Source organism: Setaria viridis, chromosome 1 (assembly GCF_005286985.2).
Source record: "Setaria viridis chromosome 1, Setaria_viridis_v4.0, whole genome shotgun sequence".
NCBI classification, from domain to species: Eukaryota; Viridiplantae; Streptophyta; class Magnoliopsida; order Poales; family Poaceae; genus Setaria; species Setaria viridis.
This window is the reverse complement of record NC_048263.2, coordinates 13654232-13664977: the sequence shown is the minus strand read 5'-3', so window position 1 is coordinate 13664977 and position 10746 is coordinate 13654232. Positions and strand designations below refer to the sequence as shown.

The following is a 10746-nucleotide window of genomic DNA, read 5'->3' as shown; positions in this document are numbered from 1 at the left end:
ATGTGTTAAGTTTGTTGGCATGCAGTGCGAGGTTGTCATATTCGATGAGAAACCATCGTTTAGTGAGTTGGTTGCAAGGGCTCGGGAGGAGTTACATTGTCATGAAAATGATGAAATCACAGTCGAGGGCATACTTCACCTAGGTTCCCCTCTCAACATTCAAAGGAAGATGGTCCCAATTCGGTGTGCAGGTCAGTGGGAGAAATATGTGAGGACGGTTATGAATGGTCATTCCCCAAGTGTTGAAGTGGTTGTTCGTCCGGTGGGAGTTGATCGAAATCCTCGTCGGTTTTCCCGACCAATGGGTCAACGGGCACATTTCGATCCTCTCGTCCCAGAACCTGTTATGGACGTGGATGTTGCACCTACTATTCCCGATGCTGAATCTGCCCCTAATGAAGTAGTTGGACATGGTTGTCGGATTGTTGATGATGTGGCGGACTCTCCTAATGAGTTCCTTTTCACTCAGAATGATCCGAGTAAGTGTCTCACCGGTTTCTATTGATGAGAGATAATCCATTCGTTCCATCCACTTATTCTTTACTCATATTTGTACTTGATGGCGCAGGAGATATTCTAGAAAATGTGGATATGCCTCTAGTTGATGCGCGAGTGCAATGTGGAGATGGATTGCGTGGCTCTAATAGTGTTGAAATTTTGAATGATGAAGATGCATACGAGATGGGAGTGGATCTTGATTCTGATGATGATCGTCCTGTTGGAGAGATGACAGAGAGTGATATTGAGATGTTCAGGCGTATATTCCCTGGACGTCGTGATCCGATAGTTCACGAGTTTAGCGACTTGACTCTTTCCGATCAGGCGTTTGCAGAAGGACGTGATGATGAGCTCCTAGAAGCTCTTGAAGCTGGTCCTAGTATGGTTATTGAGGAGGGTAGGGTATTTAAGGACCTTCCCGCATTGAAGAGATGGTTGCAATCTTTTGCGATGATACGGAAGAGACCGTACAAAGTGTTGCATTCATATGCGGAGCGCCGTTACACAGTTGTGTGTGACAAGGAACGGTGTCCATGGAGGGTTTGTGCAAGAAAGCAAAATATCACCGGGAAGTGGAAGATCACAAAAGTTGTCGGTCCACACAATTGTGCTGACCATGAGCTTACAGTGAGACATCCGCAGCTAACATCTACCCTCATTGCGAAGCGGTTGATGGGAATATTGAAGGAACAACCCAACATGAAAGTGAGAACAATTATAAGAACTGTTGAGGAGATTTATGGAGGATATGTGATAACTTATGGTAAAGCTTGGAGGGCTAAGCAGCGAGCGTGGAGCATGATATATGGGGATTGGGAGTCTGGGTATGAGCAGCTGCCAGTGCTTTTTAATGCAATTAAAGCGGTGAATCCAGGCATGCATTATGAGTACATCCCAAAGCCAAATGCTTGGAAGGACGGGAGGCAGATATTCGGGCGTGCGTTCTGGTGCTTCCCTCAGTCTGTGGAAGCCTTTAGGCACTGTCGTCCTGTTTTCTCTATTGATGGTACGTTTTTGATTGGCAAATATAGAGGCACACTTCTTATAGCCATATCTTGTGACGCGAACAATATGTTGGTTCCTTTGGCATTTGCATTGGTTGAGAGGGAGAACAATGACAGTTGGGGGTGGTTCTTAAGACTAGTCCGGATACATGTGGTTGGTCCTGGTAGGGAGGTTGGCGTCATATCCGATAGGCATCAGGGCATACTTCATGCTGTGCAAGAACAGATAGAGGGTTATGCACCTTTGCATCATCGTTGGTGCACTCGGCACCTTGCGGAGAACCTTCTTCGGAAGGATGGTGTGAAGGATAATTTTGATCTGTTTCAAGTTGCAGCATGTTAGCTTGAGGACTATTACTTTCAGCGCAAATTGGAGCAGGTAAGGACCACAACAAATGCAGAAGGTAGACAATGGCTCGCTGGTTTGATGAGAGATTTAGATAAGTGGACTAGATCTCACGACGCCGGTGGTTGGAGGTACGAGTTTCAGTGCAGTAACATGGCCGAGTCATTCAATAAGTTGTTATTGGGGATACGTGGTATGCCTGTGAACGCAATCGTTGAATTCACCTTCTATAGGCTTGTTGCGTGGTTCAATGAAAGACACGCAAAAGCAGAAGCGTTGCAGATTGCTGGGGAGAGATGGGCTGAAAAACCAAAGAGACATCTCATCATTGCAAATGAAAGGGCTTCCACACATGAGGTGCAATGTTTTGATCTCGGCTCAGGGACTTATCAGGTCGAGCATAGGGGCGGTACAATGTCCGACGGTGAGATCTGAGAGTCGAGGATACATGTGGTAGTTCTCCGAGATTTCAAGTGCACTTGTGGTAGGCCAAGGCAGTACCACTTCGTATGTTCTCATTTGGTGGCAGCAGCTAGACATCGCAATTTTGATATCGAGAGCATGATACCTCATGAGTTCAGCGTAGACACCCTTGTGCGGATATGGAGCCCCCGCTTCGTGCCTTTCCGGGATCCTAGAGAGTGGCCTCCGTATGATGGGCCAAAATATGTTGCGGATCCTGCATACCGTTGGAACAAACGTGGAACAAGGAAGCGGACGAGGCATAACATGACTATGGATCAGGTATCCGGAAGAACGAGGCGTGGTAGAGCAACACCATTTCTTGCTGATCCAGAACAGAACGAGTGCGGCAAGTGCGGTAGATTGGGTCATAATTCACGCACTTGCCGTTGGCAAATTAGTGAGGTGCGGCTATTAGCTCTTTTCATTACTTGATATGTGTTTTATTCATACAGGTTGTGTTTCTACATCTCTAACTTCATGATTTATTGTTTACTAATCTTATTTCTTTTTGCCTTTTTGTAGGATGGCGCACTTCCACCTTCTAGACCAGGCGTACGACCAGACCCACCGAGGTCGTCTCATAGCGGCAGGGTAGGTAATAATCTACAATTCATGATTAAAGCTTTGCAAGCGTCCACGTCTTGTGTCCTAAGAAATCTCTTACTCGGTTTATTTGCATGCAGGTCCTTCCGCTCCTTCGTTCTAGAGCCCATGATGGGTTTTTGGCGCTGCAGTACGACGACCGCTACACTCCTTTGTTATAGATGCCTGGCCTAGATGTCATCTCGTATCAGGTTCGTCGTGGGATGCCGAAGTTCAATTCAGCGGCTATAACTGCGTTGGTTGCCAGGTACTATTACCACTAATCATATTCATTTTGTTATGTCTTTACATGTTATCAAATAATAATCCGGCGAAATGTAGGTGGCGGCCCGAGACTCACAGCTTTCACCTCCCGTTCGGAGAGATGACAGTGACCCTACAGGACTGTCAGAAGATGCTGGGTCTGTCGATTCGGGGCCAGCCAGTCACTGGGCCGCGCGTCTCAGAGGGTTGGAGAGCACGAGTCGCAACCTTCCTGGGGCGAGAGGTTGAGGAGCAGGGGACTCGCACATCTGGAGTGCTAATCTCATGGCTGCGGGAACACTTCGGCAAGTGCCCCCAGGACGCGGATGCTGAGACAATTGGGCACTACTGCAGGGCATGGATACTACACCTCTTTGCCTGCGTTCTTTTCCCAGACTCTACAGGTGACATTGCATCTTGGATGTGGATCCACTGCCTCACTGACTGGCACCAGGCTGGTTTTTACAGCTGGGGATCAGCTGTGTTGTGCTTTCTATACCGGCAGCTGTGCGAGGCGTGCCGTCGGACTTCGGGCTCCCCGTCAGTTGGTGGGTGTGTCTACCTGTTGCAATTATGGATGTGGTCCCATCTTCCTGTTGGTCGGCCCGAGATTATGCCGCGTCGACCGTGGTTCCCAGGTGAGCCGCCGAGACGACAGCCGACATGGGCATATATTTGGGATCAGGTTAAGGTTAGCCATACGAGGTTGGACCGCGCGTACCTGGATTACATCAACGAGATAGACGCGCTCACTGCTCATAGTGTAAGTGAATTTTTTTTAAACATGCTTTGTAATCTTTTAGTATAACAACTAACATTTTTTATTCAAATTTTGCAGGTAAATTGGCAGCCTTACGACGCAGACGATCCACTTCCTTTTCCCCTTAGCTTCATGTGTGCGACGGACAATGATATTTATAGGATGGTGTGCCCTCTTATTTGCTTCTATGCTGTTGAGTACCACCTGCCAGATCGAGTAGCACGTCAATTTGGGATGAGGCAGATTTGGCCACCACAGACGACCTCGACTAGTATGGAGTTACACAAGTAAGTCTTTTCCTATTTCATATATTTCAATACTATTAACTAAATTTTGGCTAACAGTAACGTGTAACGTGACGTGCAGCGTGGATTGAAAGAAGAAACGGAAGGTCTCTGAGTGGGCCGCGTTCCACCACGCGTACATTCAGGAATGGGACCAGTTCGAGGAGAACGTGGACGAGAACAACGAGCCGCACACAAGCAGTGCGTACAGGCAATACCAGAGCTGGTACCAAGGTGCGACGCGGCATAGGTTGAGGGCAGCGTGGATGGAAGATGACTACGCTGATATCCACTCATCCGACGATGAAGACACAGTGTACGACCAGAGTACTCGTGCGGGAAGGCAGGTGGAGGCAGGACCAATCCTGGATAGGATGGTAAGACAATTGCTTCACTTTTCTATGTTCTATGTTAAGTTACTTAGAGATTTAGTTAGTTAGATAAGGACTTAGTGATCATCTGACTTAATCATTTAGTCATTTAGTGACTTAGTCATTTATTGCTTTAGTGACTTAGTCATTTGTTGCAGGGGCGTACCCTACAAAGCTCGGTTAGAGATATAGAGCATATCCGTCCACGAGTTAGGGACCCCGAGATGCGGAGCTTCCTAGAGGTAAGTCTCAAATTATTATTTCTAATACTTTATTAATACGTTACATTCTTCATTTGTGTAACTTGTTTTTACTACTGCAGTGATTGTCAAATTGGCTTCGCCGTGCCGCTGCTCGTTGTGATTGCAGGACTGCCACGACGCGAGATGTGCACGTTCCATCCCTACGCGAAGGAGGTGTCGGTACGTCCAGCCAAGGCCCCTCAGGTTCGAAATCAATTGCATCCGAGGAAGTCGACAACGACGACGATGACGACGACGATGAGCAGAGGGCCGAGGAGATTGGCCCATCTCAGCTCCAGGAGGCTCCCTTGACTCAGCCTACACAGGTTGTAGGGGGCACTAGACTACATCGTCCACGTTCTCCTTACACTCCAGGCACCGACGCCCTTGGTCACAAGGGTAAGGGTAAGACTAGGAGGCAGTGACAATTCTGATTGCGAACTTTGTATCATATGGACTATTTGTATATATATGGACTTTCATTCTGAACTATTGTGGATTCTATTCTGAATGTGTCATATGCTTGTGTCATATGCTTCTATGCTTGTATTTATATTCACTACATCTCGTAATTTTGTATGGATTGCATCAACAAGTAGGGGAAATTTTGCAGAAATTTCGCTAACAAGTACCATTTTTATTTTCTACGGATATTTCAGTAGACTACAACTTCGAAATGCATTACATCGCAAAATGAACATATGTCATCTACAAATTGCGTGTCCATACTTAAAGTGCATTATTACATGACAACATAATAAAAGTCTCACAGTAGAAAATATTGTTCATAAATAAACCATAGAACTAGAACCTAAATATGGCTACTGAGTGCAACGAGGCCACTTTCCCTTCCTTAAGGCATCGGGATTCTCCTCAACCGCTGCTTTCGCTCGGCGTGCCCGCTCAAGCTTCTTCTCTCTCTCCTCCCTGTTCGCAGCAACCCGCCTCCTTTCCTCCTCTTCCTTGTGCTCCTTTTCCGCAGCCTCCTCTATGAGCCTCTTCTCGTACACCTCCTTCCTCTCTGCATCCCAGCGCATCATATACTCCAAAAACTCCTTGTCTTCAGGATTGATCTCAGTGTCGATCCACTGCTCAAAATAACATAGCGGTGGAGGGGTCTACAACAAATGCAATTGTTATAAAACAAAAAAATTATGGACAATAATTATACGACAACAACATTTCCTTACCAACATGTTAATGCGGCGCTGACGAAGTGTAGGTTCAAATGCAAAGTTGGAACACATCCAATACCTCTGCCTATACGTGGCATGTTCTTCGGACTTGGCTACCTTGCAAGGATCGCCGCAAAAGCACATCGGCACTGGAACACCACTAGGCAGAGGCAATGGATCGAACGCATTTCCGGTCTTCTTTGCGCCATAACTACAATTTTGTTTATTTCGTTCTATGAATCAAACGCACTTAAGAATAAACCTACAATTAAGGTTTTTTCATTTGATCCACAACAATGAGTATATAACATAACTACGTGCGTTGAGATTACCTTAGTTTCTTAGCTTTTCCATGCCTCGGCATCCTACATTTGCATCAAACCCTAAGTTCAAAAATGCAAGAAATATATAGCGAATCGATGTGAAAAAAAGGTACGACGGAGAGAGGATACCTTGCTCTTCAGGATCAACGGATCAAATGAAAGTTTCCTAAGCTACAATATCGATTCGTAGTCTAGGGCAAAGTAGGGAGAGTAAAAACCTGAGAGAGTGGAGAATAATGAGGAGGAACTCTCGGGCAGGAAGAAGGGGCGGTATATATGGAGGAAGGCTGGGCGCCAGGGAGGCTGGCACCGAGCCTCGGCGCCAAGATCTATGGCGCCAAGGCTTGGCGCCAGCGACGGTGGCGCCGAGCCTTGGCGCCACAGATCTTGGCGCCGAGGCTTGGCGCCGTGGATCTTGGCGCCAAGCCTCCGCGCCACGTCAGCGGGCCGGCGCCACGGTGGAGGCGTGGCGGAGGGACCTTGGCGCTAGGACGGCTGGTGCCAAGACGTTATACCTTGGTGCCAGCCAGCCTGGCGCTAAGCTGAGGGTCCATTTTTGGAATTGGTTTCGCCAGGGGCCTATTTGTGAGATTTTTTCACGAAAAGGGCCAAAATACAAAAAAGTCGGTACATAGGGGTGGGCATTCGGTTTTAACCGACTATTCGGTTTGGTTTTTTGGTGTTTAAATTTTTTAGGTTTTCATGAATCAATAACCAATTGGTGCACCAGAAAACCAAAAACCGACGTGTTCATTACAGTTTTTTCGGTTCGGTTTTTCGATAATACCGAACAACACCGAATTTTCAAGGTAGTCATTCAAGCAGAGAACATTAATCAATAATTCCAACAGGCAGACACCAACTAAATTATTCAAACATTAAGGTCTGACAACACACAGCAGCCAATTGATCACAGGTTACAACACAGGTATCGTTTATACATCTATAGGCCCACCAGAAGGTTTGGACAATCCTAAATATGGGGCTGGACACCGAGACACATCTGACATGGAGACCATAGCCCATGATGGCGTACTCTACATGGACAGACACAAACTAGTCGAGGATTAGGAAAGTACTCGTTGTAATAAGAGTAGAACTCCTCTAGTTATATCCAACTAGTATTCTTGTAACCAATCAACCTGTGACCCTGCCCCCGGCAAATAAGGTGAGGCAGGGACCCCTTCCAGAGCAATTTAATCCAACCAACACACATGACGTAGGGTATTACGCAATCTAGCGGCCCGAACCTATCTAAATTGTGTGTCTGCGTTTACCTTCGAGTTCCTGATCTCGATGAGCCCCACTAACCAAAACACTACCTCGGGCACCCCCTCGGTAGGTTGTCAGGTTTAAACACCGATAGCTAGCGTGCTAGGTAGAGGGTCTCGCCGAGAATCCACTACCGAACTCAATGGCACAAGTCATCATCAAGCCAATCATCGCGTTTGAAGCAGGCGCAACGTTTGTTGTTAGCTCATGGGTTTGCATCGCAGACGACGCTGAAAATTTCCACCACCACATTGCATCGACCCCAAAGAAGAAGCAGCAAAACATGAAGCTCCAGTACCAAGCTCAAGAGGATCTCGTCAAGAATTTCGGCGAATTTTCAATTTCTGACCTAGTTAGAGGCGGGTACGAGTTCGAGTTCAACTCGACTTCTCCCACTAGTCTAATTGACTTTCATGAGCTGGCACATAAGCTATCGTGCGAGTTGGACTACCACTCGAGACGATTCCCATTTGGACTCTGCAACGTAACCACTATTTATCAGGCTGCCCTATCTAGATCACAATTAGATACGGATACGATCGAGGACCTCGACTACTACTCGGATCCGGATGAGACTCCTTTATCAATTCTACTATCCTAACATGAAGCCACCCGCTCTTGCCAAAATGACAATTCGTGCCTCATCGCCTACCTCGACATTCTCTGTACCAGGAGGGAGCTCCTTTGTCACCAATCTATAAGGAAGTCGTACAATGGAGGTCATCACTTCAAGCTCGGGAAGCCACTCTCCAGAGCGAGAACTCTTCACCGTCATTACTAGACAAGAGGACGAAGAAGAAGAGCAACAGGACAGAAACCCACGACATGAACGTCACCCGGATGACGTCTCGCAGGATGAACTCACCACCAACATCGGTAGAGAAGAGACCGAAGCTCAAAGAACTCCACGACGAACAAGAAACATCGCAAGAGCAAGCGCCACCGCCGCCTTGCAGCAGACCTACTAATCCAGAACTTGGATAACACCTTTGAAGCAGTTCAAATGCGTCACCATCATACTCCCCTAGCTACCATCGCGTTTATTGATCTCATCACTCGCGGAATGCCTCAGAACAAGTACACCAAACTGTTGCCGAACTGGTAGAACTCATGTACGAACAACTCGATAGGCAGAAGAGTCCAACGCTTCCCATCCCAGCAAAGTCAACATGGCAGCAGCCATAGAGGCCCTCTGTCCAGACCAAGTCAACTCGGAGGCACCAAACCAAGCCAAGCTGAAGCTGAAGGTAGTTGGGCAGGACCCTCGGGAGGTTGTGGCCACCGTGGGACTAACCCAGATCCTAAATGCCCAGTAGAAGACCTCCGCAACAAGATCAACGCCAGCAGAGACGCCCGTACCATCATCGACGGACGTGTCGCGAGCACAAGCAAGAAATCGAACACCCAAGAGTTGATATTAACAGGTTCCCCTCCTTCTCAAGATGTGTGAGGAGGACAACTCTACCCGAAAAGTTCAAACCCTCGGGTATCACCAAGTACAATGGTAAGCAGGACTAGTCCAATGGCTCCGGTGCTACTTGTTGTCAGTATAAGCAGCTGGGGGAAATGATGACACCAAAGTCATCTACTTCCACATGTGCATGGAGGCGGCGCCACTCACATGGCTTGAATTGTTGGATAAGAACTCCATCGACTTGTGGAAGGACCTCAAGGTAGCGTTCACCAACAACTACGCAAGGGCAATGCAACATCCTGGCCCCATTGATGTTAAATCTCTCAAGATCATGGTACAGACGTGGGCAAATGAAGAAGATTGGAAGATCAAAAGGTTCAAGTCCAATCGCAAGAAGGGCCAAAACAACAACAATCAGAACAATAGCCAACACAACGACAAGAAACGCAACGATCACCCTAACAATGACAACCGAAATTACTACTAGGGAGATCACAACCGCAAGCGTAAGCTAGACAATACTGTCATGGCAATTTCGCAGTCGTCCAAGAAAGGTGGCGGCAAGAATCAAGACAGGCCCTTGTTCAACAAGCTCCTAAAGAAATAGTGCCCATGGCACCCATACCACAAGCCCTTTGCGATAGATTGTTTTAGTCTACGAAGAGTCATGATTGACCTGCTAGAGCCATTTGGCACCAAAGATAAGGGCAAGGCCAAGGAAGATGAAGATGATGGTGACAATGGAAAGTTCTAGAACCCATCCAACACTGTCAACGTCATCTTCGGTGGAACCCCGGGTACTGCTACTAAGCGGTCCCAGAAGCTCACTTTGGGAGAGATAATGCCCATTGAACCTGCGATGCCAACGTTTGTCAAATGGTCCAAGGTGCCAATTATCTTCTCCAGGAAGGACAAATGGACTAGTTTCCCAGACCCAGGACGATATCCCCTTATCCTGGACCCAGTTGTCGTTGGCTCCAGACTTATTAAAGTACACATCGACGGCGGTAGCGGATGTTCGCCAAGATACTGAAGAAGATAGGCCTCGACATCACCGATATGCTCACCCCAACGAACTCTCCGTTCTATGGGATCATCCGGAGCAACACGGTTGTACCCCTCGGATAGGTGGTTTTGCCAGTTACCTTTGGGACCAAAGAACACTACCAAACTGAATACATCCAGTTCAAGGTAGCAGTCTTCAAAACATCGCACCATGCCATCCTCGGAAGACCAGCATTGGCCAAATTCATGCCCATCCCACACTACATGTACTTAGTACTCAAGAAGCTGGGACCCAAGGGAGTACTCTCCCTGCACAAGCCATGGAGCTAGCAGCAACTACGCAAGTACCAAACTGGATGATGCAAGTATTCGTCGCATCCAAGAAGCTATCCCTGTTAGAGCACGAGATTTCGGAAAATAAGTCGGGGGCAACCAAGGTCAAGTCGGCAAGTGAAGTAGACATGAAAGCCATTAACCTTGAGACTGGTGACAACTCAAAAACAGCCCTGATTGGCACAGGGCTAGATCCTAAAAAGGAAAGCGTGCTCATCAGCTTTCTCCGAGCCAATCGAGATATCTTCACGTGGAAACCAGTGGACATGCCGGGGGTGCCCAGGGAGTTGATCGAGCACTCACTCAACGTGAATCCAAAAGCTACACCAAAAAGGCAACGCCTACGACGATTCGCCCAAGATAGAAGGGAAGCCATCAAGAAAGAGCTGGCTAAAATATTCGCAGCGG

At 47.5% G+C, this 10746-nt stretch overlaps 1 protein-coding gene and 1 pseudogene across 1 annotated transcript; both read left to right on the top strand.

Annotated features, from left to right (window-relative positions):
• The first annotated feature begins 624 nt into the window (after window positions 1-624).
• On the top strand, window positions 625-1860 carry LOC140221380 (uncharacterized). Its single transcript, XM_072290933.1, has one exon. The coding sequence runs from the start codon at window positions 682-684 to the stop codon at window positions 1843-1845; it is 1164 nt and encodes a 387-aa protein (XP_072147034.1). The 5' UTR covers window positions 625-681; the 3' UTR covers window positions 1846-1860.
• A 597-nt stretch (window positions 1861-2457) lies between these two features.
• LOC117854167 (protein MAINTENANCE OF MERISTEMS-like) lies at window positions 2458-9607 on the top strand (annotated as a pseudogene).
• The last annotated feature ends 1139 nt before the right edge of the window (window positions 9608-10746 follow it).

Coding starts and splice junctions, on each gene's coding strand:
- LOC140221380 (XM_072290933.1), top strand. CDS start 682: ATGGGAGTGGATCTTGATTCTGATGATGATCGTCCTGTTGGAGAGATG.